Source organism: Armigeres subalbatus, chromosome 3 (assembly GCF_024139115.2).
Source record: "Armigeres subalbatus isolate Guangzhou_Male chromosome 3, GZ_Asu_2, whole genome shotgun sequence".
Lineage (NCBI taxonomy): Eukaryota > Metazoa > Arthropoda > Insecta > Diptera > Culicidae > Armigeres > Armigeres subalbatus.
The window spans coordinates 224,526,991-224,544,951 of record NC_085141.1 but is presented as its reverse complement, the minus strand read 5'-3'; the positions used below and the strand labels follow the sequence as shown (position 1 = coordinate 224,544,951).

General features: G+C 44.6%; 1 protein-coding gene across 4 annotated transcripts in view; it reads left to right on the top strand.

Moving 5' to 3' along the window:
* The window catches only part of LOC134220345 (endothelial zinc finger protein induced by tumor necrosis factor alpha), a 192,529-nt gene that overhangs the window by 131,240 nt on the left and 43,328 nt on the right, over positions 1 to 17,961 (top strand). For all 4 annotated transcript variants that reach the window (XM_062699378.1, XM_062699377.1, XM_062699376.1 and 1 more), the window contains 2 exons: positions 14,036 to 14,626; positions 14,761 to 15,583. In XM_062699378.1, coding sequence (XP_062555362.1) covers positions 14,207 to 14,626; positions 14,761 to 15,583 — 1,243 coding nt within the window. In that variant the 5' untranslated portion in view covers positions 14,036 to 14,206. The remainder of the gene's footprint in view (positions 1 to 14,035; positions 14,627 to 14,760; positions 15,584 to 17,961) is intronic.

The following is a 17,961-nucleotide window of genomic DNA, read 5'->3' as shown; positions in this document are numbered from 1 at the left end:
AGATCTAACAATAAAACCGAATAATACACGGCAACCTTCTGATGACCTCTATAAGAGTAAGATATTGCCAAGTGGCCCTCTCCAGATAACCACTATAAACCTATTATAAAAGCATTTAGAAACCCTTTTTAAGGTGAAGGTGGGTTGAGTACCAAAACAAAAGCTTTGAAAGTATTGGTACAATAAAAACTGTCATATACTGTAGTAGTATTGGTATCGTATTTATAAAAAACATAAAATATTAGTAGGGTGGTTCTAAAAACGACTCAGCCGCAACACGCTCACTCGATTCCGTCCCATGCTCCGAGTGTCCTCCAAAAATCGAATTGAACAAAAACTGTGTGCTCAACCAGCCGGTTCAAGTTTGTATGAAAACTAGTATGGGAAACTAAACCTTTTTTACACTGGCTACAGTGTCTCCCCTCCAAACGCTGGCGAAAAGAGAACCCACATAGCTGAAAGCAACATTCTAAAGACTTCACTGAACGAAAATCGCACCGCAGGAAAGATCAATTGATTACGTAACGCAAAAAAATATCATTTTATACCCCGCTCACCCCCATGTCACACTTTTTGTATGAAGTATCTGCCCCTGGTGCAATAGATATCACAGACAATGTTTGGCTATTTTGTTGAAGCACACGTTTCTGATGCCACACTGATGCCTTCTGAGAAGCCGAATTATCATGCTAAAGACACACAGCCTCGATTGAAATCGACTTCTAACTATTGGAATGACCATTCAATATGCATTGTCTACAGAGTTAAAGCTCTTGAATATTTCATCCATTCATATGATCTCCCCCCCTCGCCAGCGTCCAATGACGGAGCGCCACAATCAGAATAATGTAAAAATCAACCTCGCCATATCAACTGTCATACAAACCTGAAACGACCTGTGCACGGTAAGCCTCTATTGAAACCAGCCCAAACCATCGGATGCCACCCTAATTATAAATCATAATCGACTGAGCGTGGCGGAGCAAAATTATTTTTTGAACCACCCTAGTTATTAGTTTGCTGCTGCCGGTGCCGTTGTTTACATTCGCTCCGCGATCAGTTTTTAATCGTTTTTTTCGGGCAAAAATAGCAGTTTATATTAAGTTTTCGGTTTAAACAAGTGACTGATTTTGAAAAGTGATGTTTAATTTGCATTCCATCAACATTTCGGGCTGCTCATGTGCGGAGAAGTGAGTAAAAACTTGATTTTTTCAGTGCCCTTTGAGAAGAAGTGAAGTGCAGTGATGAACCCACCAAATCGCGAACGGCTAATAAATCGGCACGAAACTGCGGATTTATGATATTATTCGAGCTGAAATACATAAGACTCTTTAGATAAACATGTTCATTATCACGGGAAGTGAATAAATATGCTGTGAACAGGTTAGTTATTTGAATATTAAACTTTTGTTCGATGCATTCGAATGTTGGTGGGAGAGGAGTGCGGGAGGTGTGGGGTTGACCCGTGGGAGGTTCGGTGCCATATTGACTGCCATCGTGGTACTCCTCCAACTATGTCCTTAAACCACCCGCAAAAAAGGTAAATTTGGCTGCGGCAGCTGTCAAAATGTTGCTTTGAAAAAAGAGAAACAAAACTTTGCAGAAAAATAATAAAAAAATGGATTGTTGATGGAAGTTATGATGATGACAACAAAATAATATTTTTTCAGGTTGTTTTTTTCTCGATTCAGTACCATTGGAAGGAAGTGCGCTTTTAATTTTATGGTCAAAGCTGGTGAAAAAATAAGGTTGAACACTACGCGCCGGCAGTATAATGTAGTTCAGGGAAATAAATCGAAAATATTCATTACCACAACATCTAAATCGACTAGTGCTTTTGCCCAAATTATTAATAAATAAAATTATTTATCAGAAAACGTATGATACGCGGTGAAAATGTCGTTAAATCATAAATTTCAGTGATATATTTCACTGACTGCGAAATGCTACACAGTATAAAAATGTTACAGCATATATGATGTAACAAAAAGGCTCCGTTCGATTCAACTCATTTTTTCCATCACTTTTTAAAATTACATGTCGTCGTTACTATGGAGCTTGTATTCAATATTGCATACAATAAAAAGTTGGATGTAATATCAGAGGCCATTGAACACAAAAATAAGCGCTCAAATACTTCCATGGCGTGTAATTTTCAGAATTTTTAACTGTGTACTTCATTTTCAATATGGCCATCATGGAATTTGATCAGAAAATGTTCGCTTTTATTAAACACCGTCATAAACTCTTCGCAATGCAAACATTCTTATGGGGGTAATTCATTTGACCACATTATGACCAAAAATTAGAGCTTTATCCGAGCGTTGAGAATTAGATTTATTACTCTCTTTATCACAAACATAGATCTGTTCATATGGTCAATAGCAAGGTCAATAGGCATTTGACGTTTGAAGCTTTTTTCGGTAGATTTATGAGAGGTTTATTGATAGCAATAAGAGCGCCAATAAAACTGATCAATTAGCTTGGTGATTGCTGTCATAAGACTGCAATAAGAATTAGATAAATCCAAGAAGCATGGAAATTGTTATTTGGGAATGGCACGTTATTCAAATCTGGGCTGAGGTGATTTTTTTTATTTTCTTAATATTATATAAAGTAGTGCAAATTCAAGTCGACTAAAATCTAATATGGTAACAAGTTAAAGCAACAGCTGGACATCACTCAGGATGGAGGCTCTTTGCACCACCGGAGGTGTACATGACTCATAAGTAAATAAGCACGTAATTCTAGAGCCCTTCTAGAGACTTGTATGCTGGGTTGATTCCAATTGGATACTAGGCCTAGTTGACCTGCTGGACCAATTGATCTGAACCCCAGAACAATTTGGAGAACCCAGAACATCTGCCTCAAACTAATTTGGGCTGCACATAATACGTAAGAGCTTTAGGGGCTTGCAGGGACATGCTGGGTTGATTTCCCTTATGAAGTTCTTCTGATAAATTTTACTCATTCACTTCGTAAATCAAAATGTACTACATTTTAAATGACAGCATCTTTCAAAGTGTGTTAAGTAATAACTCACCGCCTTTGTCTGAAGAGCACTTGAACGGTCTGCGGGAATTATTCGATCTCAACATTCCGTTGAATGTTATTGAAGTGAGCGACGTATGGAGAAAACTACAAGAAGTTGATGCATCTAAGGGACCTGGATCGGACAAGTCGACACCATCGTTCATCAAAAATTGTGCACAGACGCTTGCTCTACCTACGTCGTTGCTTTTCAATCGCTCGCTTGTAGAAAGTTCTTTCCCTTCAAGATGGAAAGAGGCGTTAATCACACCTATACATAAATCTGGAAATGTTCACGATGTTCAAAATTACCGAGGGATTTCCATCCTCAGCTGTCTTCCGAAAGTTTTCGAGAGCATGGTGCTGGATTTCTTGTATCCGGCGGTACAGCACATAATCGACGTTGACCAACATGGCTTTGTAAAGAAACGCTCAACGACATCTAATTTGATGAGTCATGTATCTTGGCTAATCGATAATATTGAGAAACGAAAGCAAGTCGATGCGGTATATGTTGACTTCTCGAAGGCTTTCGATAGAGTTCCTCATCAGTTAGCGGTAGAAAAACTTAAGCGGATAGGCTTCCCTGATTGGCTCACTAATTGGATTGCATCGTATCTCCACAATCGAAGAGCGTCCGTAAAACTCGGAACAGTTATGTCGGATCCATTTCACATTACTTCTGGCGTTCCTCAAGGGAGCCACCTCGGACCAGTGCTTTTTGTACTCTTCATCAACGATCTATGCAACGAACTGAAGTCGTCTAAAATCATGTATGCAGACGACTTAAAAATCTATCGAGTCCAGGGAATCAATATTCGAGAAACGCCTAACAATATACCCTTTGTCGTCAACAGAGTTTGTTACTGACAAACGCACCTAGCGACAAACCTTTATCAGAACCCGAACACAATATGACAAGAATCATTTGCCTTGCATGCTCTGATATTTCCGAGAATACGATGCTAATATTGAAATCATTGTTGGGTTCTCGAATATTTCCATAAAATCAGAAACTATGATAGCATAAAACCGAAATTTGCCCAAGAAATAATGCAAAATAACGGGATGAAAAGTTAGCAACAAGATTGTCCTCTTTTTTGTTGCTGACAAAAATTTTCGGATCTTTGTCATTATTATCTCCGACAAAAACAAAGCTTTGTCGTTGGTTCTCTTTTGTCGCTTGTTTCGCAAGCGCATTTCAGAAAAATTGATTCCCTGATCGAGTCATATCATCACTGGTGGATTGCTGCGCATTGCAAGCGGATGTTAATACAATTTTGGATTGGTGTGGTAGAAATGGAATGGAAGTTAACGTACAGAAATGCAACGTAATAACCTTCACTCGCCTTCGCTCTCCAATTGCCTTTAACTACCTGATACAATCCCAGGATTTGGTACGTGTCTCTCAAGTCAAAGGCCTGGGCATTATTTTAGATAGCAAACTACGCTTCGCTGAGCATATTTCATCGGTGACCGCAAAAGCGTATGCTACACTGGGTATGATCAAACGCAACACTCGTGATTTTACCGATATTTACTGCCTTAAGACGTTGTACGTTGCCTTGGTTCGCAGTATTTTGGAATATGCAGTAATTGTATGGGTTCCGTATCACACCGTGCAAATTAACCGTATCGAGCGAGTACAGAAAGCATTCATCAGATTCGCTCTCCGAAGACTTCCATGGCGGGATCGACAACAGCTACCACCCTATGAACACCGTTGTGCACTTATAAATCTTCCTACTTTGAGAGAGAGGAGAACCTTGCTCCAAAGGCTCTTCATTTATGACATGCTTGAAGGCAACATCGACTGTCCCGCACTTCTGGAAAGGCTTCGTTTCAACGTTCCCGGAAGGACGACACGCCGCAGTGAATTCTTCAGACGCTCAGCACACCGAACGCAATATGGACAGAACAATTCGCTGGATGCTTGTTGTATTTCTTTTGATAATGTTTATCATTTGTATGACTTCCATATTAGTAGAGATATTTTCAAGTCGCGAATTAGCATTTAAGTTTTAGTCTGTACGATGTAAATATGTCGAAGACTGTAAATAAATAAATAAATCTGTATTCCAGCTGATCTAGCAAAAAAAGAGGATCCCTAGAAATATTACAAACTAGCAAACTACAGGAAACTAGATGAGGTGGAAATGACAACCGTGAAAGAATTGTGAAAATACCTTAGAAAACGCCCGGAAACCTGCTGTTTGGAGAGTTGTATAAAAGTATAAAATTGCTGATGTTGTTCATGTTCGCGTGACTAACATCTAGGCTACTTCGACCTGGCACCCAAAGGATCGGTTACTACTAGTGTTGAACCCATGTTAGTGACATAACATGATACATAATATATGACCTATTGAATCTTGTTAAGGCATAATTTGGCGGGGGCAGCAGGGACCATGTCCAAGGGCTTGACGACCCCTCCCCAGCTGTCTGTGAGTCAGGGAGAACTGCCTAGGGCGTGGTGGGATTTAGCAGTGGGCTCTGCTAAAATCCCTCCCAAAAAACCACAAGTGCCCGTAAGCGGACTCTATCAAAGCGACTGTGTGCCGCTTCAAAAGCACAAGCCCAGAGAGTGCCACTGGCACATCAGGGTTGATATCAGTAAGACCCTGATTATGGCATACTGGTTGCGTGTACTGGTTTCGTATTTGGATATTGTTATATTGTGAAGTGAGGGCTGGCAGTCTGACATTCTACTCTCTTAGTAGGGTCGGGTGACACTGACTCGAAACGGCGAGTGGGCTAATGGCTAGGCTGTCTTCCGTCCCATAAAACCGTGGCGGGCCTTGTAGCACGCTGCCCAATCCTGCCATCCAGTTTTGCCTACTGGGTGGGAGTAGGCTCAGATGCCCTTTCCTGACTTGCGCTGATCTGGCTCTGAACACGCAAGTGTCAACCCTCGCATGGCCCCCCTGCTTGCCGCAAGGCAGGCATAGATAACCATGGGATCACTAAAGGCGACTACTCCAGTAGGATTCGGCGGCAGCCGCAAGGGGGACCCATAAGAAATGAGTACTGAACGAAAACTATCTTTGGAGTTGGAGGTGACGGACCCCTTTGCCAAAAGGGGCCTAGCGAGGTCCCCTATTAAAGAGGGGGCAAGTGGAGTGACGGCTGCTGCTATTGGCAGCACCGAAGAGTCTCCAGCGGTGGTGGGGAGTAGCCCTGCCTGCACGCCTGACGAGCCACTACCCGGGATACGGGTGGTGGCCGAGCAACTCGATGAGATCATCGAGTTCGTAAGCGGCAGGCAGAACACCAACAAGGAGCTTAAGCAGAGCCTGTTGGTGCTCCGGCGAGCTGTTCGTGTCGCAAGACAAGAACAGGTCGCTTACATCAGGCGTGTAGCGGAAGCAGAGAGGATAGCCAAAGGTACGCAGACCAAGGCCCTCTCCTCCCCTAGCGGTGTTACTGCGGCGAAAGAGGCGACCGCCCGTACGGCCAGTGAGGGCAAGAAAACGCCAAGTAAGAAGCGACCCAAACGCGCTACCATTAAGGCGAAGCGTCGCCTGGATGGTGCACCGAAGCCTGAAGGGCGGATGCCCAAGAAGGCGAAAGGCACTAGACAGGCACAAGTTGCTGAGCCACAAGCTGGCCCCAGCCAGCCATCGGTACCCGCCGAAGGGGATGCGAATCCTTGGCAACTGGTCAGTAGGGGGCGGAAGTCGAACACCCCTCGACCAACGAAGAAAGTGAGAGACAGAGGCGAGGCCTTGTTGGTGAAAACCGACAAGGACAAATACGCCGATGTCCTTAAATCGCTGCGAGCGGCCGATAACCTATCGGCCCTGGGCCAGGACGTGCGCAGCGTTAGACGTACCAAGAACGGTGAAATGATCTTGGTACTGAAGCGTAACGCAATCCAGCGGGTGGCTTACAAAAGCTTGCCCAGGAGGTCTTGGGTGACGGCGCTCAGGTTAGGTCGTTGGGTGCGGAAGTGACCCTCCAGTGTAAGCAGCTGGATGAGGTCACGACCGCGGAAGACGTCGTCTCTGCCGTCAAAGAGCAGTGCGGCACAGAGGTTGAGCGGTCCTCTGTACGTCTAAGAGGGGGATTCTTTGGTACGCAGGTAGCCTATCTCAGACTACCGGTGGCTGACGCCAAAAGGTCATCGAGAAAGGGAAGCTGAAGATCGGCTGGTCAGTATGCCCAGTAAGCGTGCTCCAGCCACCTTCAGTGGACAGGTGCTACCGGTGCCTTGAGTCCGGGCACAAGTCTTAAGACTGCAAGGGCCCAAACCAAAGCAAGATGTGTCGTCGCTGCGGCGAGGAGGGACACAAAGCACAGGAATGCGACAAGGCACCTAGGTGCCTTATCTGCGCCAGTAAAGCAGGCCCGGAACCATGCTATGGGCGGGCCTGCGTGTCCCTTCGGAGAAGCCAATCGGAAAAAGCCGTGCAAGTAACACAGCTGAATCTGAATCACTGTGCACCTGCCCAGCAGCTGCTGTGGCAGGCGGTCTCGGAGTCGAGGATCGATGTCGCCCTCCTGTCCGACCCGTACAACGTCCCTGCCGGCAACGGCAACTGGGTGGCGGACGGGTCTAGGTCGGCGGCAATTTGCACAACGGGCAGGTACCCCGTTCAAGAGGTTGTACACTCCTCCGCGGAGGGTGTCGCGATAGCCAAGATCAACGGGGTGTTCTATTGTAGCTGCAAGGTGGCCAATGGAACAGTTCAACCAGATGATCGACAGGCTATCGGCCGACCTAGTAGGTCGGAGCCCGTTCGTTATAGCGGGAGACTTTAATGCTTGGGCAGTGGAATGGGGCAGCCGCTGCACCAATCAGAGGGGACAAGCGTTACTCGAGGCACTTGCAAAACTCGACGCAGTGCTTGTCAATGACGGAGCCAGTAGCACATTCCGTAGGAATGGGGTCGAGTCATGGATAGATGTAACGTTTGTCAGCCCTAGTCTGGTCTCGGACCTGGACTGGAGGGTAGACGAGGGCTACACCCATAGTGATCATCTAGCAATTCGCTTCAAGATCAATTATGGTGTGCAGCGTCCGAGGGCGGGTGATCCCTGTCAGGTCCGTGGGTGGAGAACCACTCACTTCGACAGCGAAGTTTTCACCGCGGCCCTGGGACTGGAGGCCAACACCGACAGTCTAAGCGGGGATGCGCTGATAGCTGTTCTATCACGCGCGTGCGACGCTACTATGCCGAGGAAAGCCCTGCCAAGAAATGGCAGACGCCCGGTATACTGGTGGAGTGCCGAAATTGCAGCCCTACGATCAGCCTGCCTCAAGGCTAGACGTAGGACGCAACGAGCCCGCACCGAGGAGGAAAGAGCGGTCCGCCGGGAAGTGTTTCAAGCTGCGAGACTGGCCCTTAACAAGGCCATCAAGAGCAGCAAGAGAGCGTGCTTCGACAACCTGTGCGAGGGTGCCAATGCGAATCGGGTGACGTCTATAGGATCGTGATGGCCAAGACCAAAGGGGCTCTTCACCTCCGAACGGTCACCGGACCGGTTGGCGAGGATTATCGAAGTACTCTTCCGTCCCGAGCCACAAGTCCCTGGCCTCCTCCTGCGCTGCAAGGCGCTGGGAGTGTGGCCGAAATGGTGGCTCCGGTGACGAACGAAGAGTTACTCGCAGTGGCTAACACCCTTGCGATGAACAAAGCTCCAGGCCCCGATGGAGTTCCAAACAGTGCACTTAAGGCAGCGATCATAGCGAACCCGAACATGTTCAGGCTAGCTATGCAGAGATGCCTGGCTGAGCGTTGTTTCCTGAGAGATGGAAAAGGCAGAAGTTGGTACTGCTGCCGAAGCCTCCGGGCGACCCATCGGCGTACAGACCAATTTGCCTGATCGACACGACGGGTAAACTGCTCGAGAGGATCATCCTCAACAGGCTCACCCCGTACGCAGAGGGTACGGATGGCCTGTCGAGTAACCAGTTTGGTTTTCGGAAGGGTAAGTCCACGGTGGACGCTATCAATTCAGTCCTCAAGACTGCAGAGGTAGCGATCCAACGGAAAAGGCGAGGAATTCGATACTGTGCGTTGGTGACACTGGACGTGAAGAACGCATTCAACAGCGCAAGCTGGGATGCCATCGCGCTCTCGTTACACCGGCTTAGCCTGCCGGTGGGACTGTACCGGATCTTGGAATGCTACTTCCAGAACCGTGTGTTGCTATACGAGACCGATGCCGGTCAGAAAAGTGCTCCTATTACCGCAGGAGTCCCGCAAGGGTCAATCCTGGGTCCGGTACTATGGAACCTGATGTATGACGGGGTTCTGAAGCTAAAGTTCCCTCCTGGTGTGAAGATCGTCGGCTTTGCTGACGATGTAACCCTAGAGGTCTACGGGGAGTCAATCCCGAAGTAGAGCTAACCGCAGAACACGCGATCAGCACTGTGGCGGACTGGATGAGTGCGAGAGGCCTTGAGCTCGCTCAACATAAGACGGAGGTGGTTATCGTCAGCAACCGTAAGTCGGCACAACATGCAGTTGTACACGTGGGAGACGTCGCGATCACTTCAAAGCGGAGTCTGAAGATTCTTGGGGTCATCATAGACGACAAGCTTACCTTCGGTAGCCATGTCGAATATGCGTGCAAGAAGGCTTCGACTGCTGTGGCGGCATTATCGAGGATGATGTCCAACAGCTCCAAGGTGTGCGCCAGTAGACGTAGGCTACTGGCAGGCGTTGCCGCATCTATTCTTAGGTACGGCGGCCCGTCCTGGGCAAAAGCACTGGGGTAACCAGTTACCTGCAGAAACTGGAGAGCACCTACCGCTTGATGTGTCTCAGGGTGATATCGGCCTACCGCACGGTATCGCGCGACGCATCCTGCGTGATAGCGAGTATGATGCCAGTCGGGCTGGTCATCCGGGAGGACGAGGAGTGTTTTGACCTACGTGGCACCAGAGGAGCCCGCGAGCGTACCAGGGTGACTTCGGTTGCCAGATGGCAGCGCGAGTGGGATAACTCCTCGAAAGGTAGGTGGACCCACCGGCTGATTCCTAACATATCAAGCTGGGTGGGGAGACCCCATGGGGAGGTTCACTTCCATCTGACACAATTCCTGTCAGGCCATGGCTGTTTCCGACAGTACCACCACTGGTTTGGGCACGCGGAGGTCTCCGTCTGCCCTGACTGCCCAGGTGTTGACGAAACTGCAGAGCACATACTGTTCGTATGTCCTCGTTTCGACGTCGAAAGAAGAGCAATGCTAGACGTTTGCGGCCGGGACACAACTCCGGATAATCTTATCCAAAGGATGTGTCAAGCGGTGGAGAAGTGGAACGCAGTCTCGACTGCAACCACTCAGATTGCCTGCAGCTTGCAGAGAATCTGGCGCGCCGAGCAACAATCGACAAGCATGAGTAACTTGTGATTGGTAAGTTAGAGCGAAAGTGCCGAACGCGAAGAAGTGTGCGAATGGTCTGCCCATGCAGAGGTAATGGCGCAGCGGGTGGCAACCGAGATCGTCACCTCGAAGCATGGCAGAAGGGTGAATGAATAGGTGTATGTATGGACTGCACACGCCGCGTTGGGAGTAGCGCAGGAATGTTGGTTCCTACGACTACTGATACCCCGCGGCGTGGCAGAGGAGTGTGGGGGAGCATCCAAGTCAGTCTCACATGGTACGAAAGGAATGAGTTGAGTCGTGTTGAGCTAGTCTCATATGGCATGAATGAGGTGAGTCAGACTCACATGGCATGTCAGAAGTGGGAACCTAAGCGAAGAGTCCCACAAGGGATGCCAGAGGGAGTGTTAGGTCGAATGACTCGAGTAGTATGTGTCAGCGCGAACCGAATGAAAGAGGTGAGCAGTCTCACATGGTACGATAAAGGTGGGCATAGAATTAGTCCCACACGGCATGAGAAGGGTGGGCACAAAAGTTAGTCCCGCACGGCATGAGAAGGGTGGGCACACAAGTCAGACCCATAGGAGCGTTAGCGTGTGTGCAAGCATGGAGTGTATGAGCATGAATCAAGGGTTTGGGTGGGCACACAAGTTAGACCCGCACGGCATGACAGAGGTGCAACAGAGTATGTAGGGTGTGTTTGAGGGTGCGATAGAGCGAGCACCCAAGTCAGTCTCGCACGGGACGGGTGCCTGTGTGAGCGAGAACGAGCGAGTACGTTTAGTACTGCCATCCCCCAGAAGTAGTACTGAGAGGTAGTTCCTGGGGGAAACGATGGTGGAGCCCAAGGGAGTTTAGTCGGTATTACCGGTATGGTCGAGTCCGACACACCAGTACACTTCCGTGTGGTAGTTTGGCAACTACAATGCACGTGTACTGGGTTAGTGTGTAAATGCATTCTCCCTTGTAAAAAAAAAAAAAAAAAAAAAAGGCATAATTTGGCAAAATACTTTAAATGGCTACAGCGCCACTATTGTTCTAAAACTTATAGTTCTACTGTTTGAAGTTATGATTCTAATGATTTTTTGATTGCAGTATTCGACATGTTAATCATGAACATGTACTTCCCAACATGCAATTAGGTTCGGGTTTCTCATGACTCAAGTTTCTCACAAATGCTTGCACACTTGTTCATTTATAAAATAAATCGAATGTGATGAAATTTGTATAAAAAGTTTAGTCACAACATGAGTCATCGCACAAATTTACCATGCGTTTCCATATGTTTTTATGCTTATATGCTGCTAAACAGTTATCAAAATCTCTACCTATCGTTTCCCCTGGGAGGTTCATTTTGGCCTGAAAACGATCATTTGGACAATCAGATATCGCAATAACTTAGATTATCGTAAGAAATTTGCATTTTAACTTATCTGAACATGCCATCATGCATTAAACATGCAAGTGACTTCAACGCCGTTAAAGCGATGATCCCTTCCAATCAAACAATAAACGCCAGCAATCAGTCGATTTTAGAGATCTAGAACTACAAATGTAACACATGAGCATCGCGAATACAAATTTACTGTCGACCAGTATTATAAGTTCATCAAGTTTTCACATGCAGATATTGATCATGATTATGGTAAAAGACTTTTAGAATAATGCTTATTTCGCTAGCTTTTTCAGAAAGCAAATCTTGATTATTTTGAAACAAGGATGGTTTCGAACATTTAGTAGTTTGTGAAAAACTCATTTCAGAGGCTGAATTTCAAAATACCATGCAATAGCCATGTTTTCTCTACAATATTTGTTTTGAAGTCTTACTCATCCGCACCCGTCTTAAATTTTAGATACTTTCTAATATTGTTTATAGCTCTCCTGTCTTCGTTAATTGTTAGTTTTATATTCATCAGATTATTTTTATTAAAAAAAAGCTTCATGTACTACAGTTATAATTCAATATTAATGTGAGCACCACTGCGCTACCATAAAACACAGCACGCACAACAAGGATAACGCAGGACGGCATCGTTACAACCAGGCATTGTGGTGGGTGCCAAACTGATGCAAATTCATCGGTTTCCCCTTCATGACCAACCTTTTTTTTATTTCACCTGTGCAACCGTCCAGATTAATGAAATAGCACGTAATTATTGGAGAGGCTCTGCGGTCGGGTTCGTGCGAATCGGGTGCTACCACCAAACTGCAGAAATGGAATCGTATTTCACTTTTGATTGGAACCATTGCAATGGCCCCAGCCTCCATGGAAATGCAGCCAGATAGTGGTCGCGGTTATTCAGGGCCGTTACCAAATTTACACCAACTGTGGGGTCCCCGCAGAGTGCGACATCCGAAACGGGTGCTGCTAATGACAACAACGGTTAATGATATTGCTCTACTGCCGCGCTGTGATTCATAACATGAAAGGATCCAATTTACGGGATTCCAAAATAATTATATTCTCGCATAATTAATTACGATTGTTCGATAATTTATAATCGCTTGGCGGTGAAGCATAACTTTTTTTCTCTTTTAGCATTACATTTTCAATTCAACTCTTAAATAATTTGTTGGATGCCATAATGGCATTGCCATTTTGAATAAAACTCGAGACTTGTTCACCTACAGGCTAAGCTTCACCTATTCCCTATTCGAAATTACGTCGAATTCCACTAGCGCTAAGATTGATTCGAAAACGTCGTGGATATGCATATATTTAAAAAATGCAAATAAGTTTAAAATTTATTTAATATTGCTGTTATATTAATTCGAAATAATAAATAATAAATAAAACAACGTCAAGTCGTGAAGTATTTTATGTAAACACATTTCGAGTGCCCCAAAACTTCGATACAGCTTTTCTAACTAATTATCAACATATCCCGTGATATGGTCACAGTGGTGCTTATTCTGATTAAATATTTACTATCTGTTCGTTAATCACTATTCCCTAATGGTCGCTTATTTCTACAACAAAGACACGTGCACAATTTTAAAGAGGTAATCACTGCTGTTCAAAGCATAGGTTTTATTATTGAATAAAATTACAATTTGTCTCGGGTTTTCTATTAACTACCGGAAACGAGTTTTATTATCTTACTATCCACTCAGAAATCTGTAATACGAGGATCGGCTCAAGGGTGGAATTACAAAAAAAAAGATAACTGTTACACCGAGTACATTTCTATTAACACTTTGCTGCCTATCTGTTATTCATTTTCACTAGCAATGAATTCCATTTAATCGCAATCGTGCAAAAGAGTATTATGAAAAAACTAGCAGACCCGACAAACTTCGTTTCGCCTAAAATTGATTTATACTCTGATTAGTTTTCAAGTTATGCAGAAATTTCTGTTTCATTTGTATGGGAGCCCCCTTTCCAAAGGTGGGAGGGGTCTCGAACCATCTTAAGAACCTTCCCCGGCCCTAAAAACCTCTGCATACAAATTTTCACGCTGATCGGTTCAGTAGTTTCGGAGTCTATAAGGTTCAGACAGACAGAAGTTCATTTTTATAGAAGAAGAAGAAAGATATGAAATACATATCACACTTTACACTTTGAGGCTGGAATCTACTTTCAGAGCAATGATCTATGCTAATTACTCATACTCACATTTGTTTTAATCACAACTGATTTTTCTAAAAATGAACCATTTTCTTATAATTCCAGAACGCGACGTTCATAAAACGACAACCAACATAATGGATATCTAACATCTTGGCGTGTTGCTTGCTTCCCCGGAGTAAGGAAATACTGCAGTGAATCTTTTCAGCGGAAGAACTACCACAGTCGTGAATATTCTCTCGACTTTACTCGTGCAATAATCTGCCTACCAACAAAATGGCAATAAACTTCTCCGCTTCATTTGCCGCATGTCTTGCTGCGGGCCTTAAGGTTCCGCGACAAATAATGTACTGCATATCGCAGGACACACCCTACGTACTCTACAAGGATTCACAGGAAGCAGCTGAACGCACAGCTGCTCTCGGCAGTCAATGGGGTGGCGAAATGTACCCAGCGTTGCAACAAAATACCCATATTCCACCACACAACACCGGTCCGCATCAAATTGCGGTACCTCATCCGCAGCAACAACCGCAAGCGCCTCATCAACCCCAGCACCAACCTTCCAACACTCCACCAAATCAAGACAACCGACCTCAACAACCGGGTGAGCAAGCCAACGGCCAGCTACACAGTCCAGCGACTAGCCCCTACCCGCAAAACCACGGCCCAGAGATGGACGAAGCACTCATAAAGGTAAGTTACCACATATCGTCTGGATATAAATGAAATATGATATATGTGATTCTTAGCTCTTCTCCTGCTACTCAATACCACTTTGCAATTTTTTGCGTTGTTTGATGAGTTCCAATCCAAATATTTGTTTCCAGACACAAAACATGCAACAGAACGTTCATCCACCTCAAAACGGCCAGGTAAATCAAGTGCAATCAAACGGACAAACAACATCACCTTCACAAAGCATTGAACATCAAAACCAACATCCTGTTCAAAACGGCCAAAATCAGCCAAATCAAGCTTCCCAACCGCAGCAACCACCCGCCAACCAAGGATCTGGCCAGCAACAGCAACCTCAACAACAGCAGCAGCAATGCTTCCCAGAAGCTGGCCAACCAGAACTAAGCTATTACGCTCAACGCCACCATGGGCCACAGGGCGCAATGCTTCCTCCTCCCGGGTTCACCCCGTTACACCACTACTTGAACAAATCAGGAGTCCTTACGGGGATGCCCACCGGGATGGAGCAGGGAAACCCACTGGAGCAGTACGCGATGCCAGATCTTCTCCACGGGAACCAAGTCCATCACGCCACAGCCAACGGAACGCACAAATCGAAAGGGTCCGATCTCAGGCTATTCAAATGCCTCACCTGCGGGAAGGACTTCAAGCAAAAGAGCACCTTGCTGCAGCACGAACGTATCCACACCGACTCGCGCCCGTACGGTTGCCCGGCGGTCGAGTGTGGAAAACGCTTCCGGCAGCAATCGCACCTCACCCAGCATCTGAGGATCCACGCCAACGAGAAACCATTCGTGTGTCCATTCTGCCAGCGAGCGTTCCGGCAACGGGCCATACTGAACCAGCACATCCGAATTCACTCAGGTGATAAACCGTTCGGTTGTCCGTATCCGGAATGTGGCAAGAAATTCCGGCAAAAGGCCATTTTGAATCAGCACGTGCGCACCCACCAAGGCGAGCGATCGATCATTGATTATTCTTCATTCTCTAAAATTTCTGTCTTCTTTTCATGTCTCTGCACTATCATTTTACTTTTCTTTCATTGTTTTAACTAACCAAAACAGTAACAGCTGAAGCTTTAATATTTAGGTATGCAAATACTCGAATCAAGATTCGTCGAAAACGTGCGCATATGAAATAAGCAGATCTGTATGGAAACAAAAATGCAATGCAATGAATGATGGAATAGTACATACTCTTCCAAATATGTTAGCGTATATTTACAATGTATATGTACATTCGGCGTAAGTTCATCGAAGAGCTGTAGCCCATCAAGTATCAAGTATGTACAAGAAAGCACAATCAACGGTTTAAAGTCAGCATAACTTCTAAACCCCTTGAACGATTTCAACCAAATTTGGAACACATATTCTCTGCCCTAAAAAGACGATTATATAGTGGACGTAGAGAGTCAGAGAAGAGGGAGGGGTATGTTTACCAAACGAACAGTTTTGTATAACTTTTTACGCATGGGTCAATTCAACCAAATTTGGAACACTTATTCTCTATCCTGAAGAGACGAATATAGAGAATTCATTCACAAATAACATAACGACAAAATTGACAGTTCTAGTCCCCTAGTCCCTCGTAACGTTTTTGTATGTAAGCGTTAGCGTTAGCGTTAGCGTTAGCGTTAGCGTTGTTACGGTATACTTCGTAGATTGGACACTAGTGATACTCATGTTTTTCTTTTGAAATCCCTATGTAGAATGCTATCAGAAATCAAGAAGGGGAGGGATTCTTGATTTCAGTCTAACACAAAAATAACAAAAGCATGAGGATCACTACTCCCGGCCACGCCCATCTTTACCGTAACTAGGGATATGGAAGGAATTGTTGATGTAGAACTTACTTAGTGAGAGGCCCCCGACTTGGCGACGCCCTCATAAGTTCTACGGAGTTGGTGTTTGGGTAGGGTAAGGTAGGTCAAGGATGTTTGCCTCAAGCTGGCAATTCGACCCATAGCATATGTTGTTTATATGTTTCTAATTTAAACTCTTGCCAGCCGGCTGTCGAAAGAGTATATACTTATATCTGTTCTATTTATTGTTTGTTCTTTAAACGTTCATGATTTATCAAGCCAATAGAGGCAGCAATATTTAGTTTTAGACTATGTATTCACTCGTGAAACTCTGATATTCCGACTTATTTTGTGGGGATAGATTATTAAAATATAATTATTAAATTTTGATTTCTATGTATAACGTGAACGATTTCTATGTATAACGTGTAGTTTGACTATCGCGCACTAATTAGTTTAATTACTGACCGCACTAAGTAGAACAAAAATTCCGTGATCTCGAGACCGTTCTGTTTTAAACAAACCCGTCCGATCGCGCACTTAATTATTGAAATAACTTACTGCACAGAGCAGAACAAAAATCCGTGGCCTCGAGACCGTTCTACTTTTAAGCGAACACTAATTTAAAAAATCTTTTACCTTCATGGTATCGCGACGAAGAAAAAACTAACACAATGAAGGTCCGGTGCCAATGGTTATTTGACTTGATTACAAACTTTCACTATTCTTATGTTTGGAATAATTATAAATTAAAAATTATTAATGTCAAGCAATATAGCAGTATTCATCTTGGAAATCTTTTTGTATGAGAACTCCGATGTTATTGAAGGCGAAGGAAGTTGTGTTTGTTGCGTGGGGTAAATCAAAACATAGATCAGGATTCATCATGTTTAGTGATGTGATCTATTTTTTTATTAATTAGTAAATATATTTAATTGTGCAACAGTGTTAGAGATTATTTGTAACGATATCCGTGGTTCAATAAAATTTCCATAAGACCTTTTAGAAAATAATTGCAAGGCTCATGCAACCAATTCCTGCTTGTTAAGCAAGATCGATCCCTCCAGGGTCATCGAAATCATAACACGTACAGATCGATTGTTCATCAATTTTTAATTGTAGCTTTTTTTTTGCATTCGTTTACATATCTCATTCGATGCAAAAACATTAAACTTGTTTTGCTCAGAGACGATGGTATTATATAGAGACACGCGGAGAGAATAAAAGCAATTCTGGCTTCACAGCCAGCAGACAAAAAAAACTGTGCGATCGGCAACATAAAAATTTGTGAGAGCTTGAAGTGACTCTCAGTGTGAGCAGTTATTTCATTTGCTCCAACTACATATTTTCTCTTCTTTAGCATCATTTCCTTATATTCAACAATAAATATGATTAAATACAATATATAAATTTGCTATGAGTACTCTGAAAACATCTTCATTAACTGAACTTTTCAAACTTTTTTATAATTTCTATAATGTTGATTACAATACCTATCTTGCATTTAGTACCGATTGGTAATGTTTGTTTA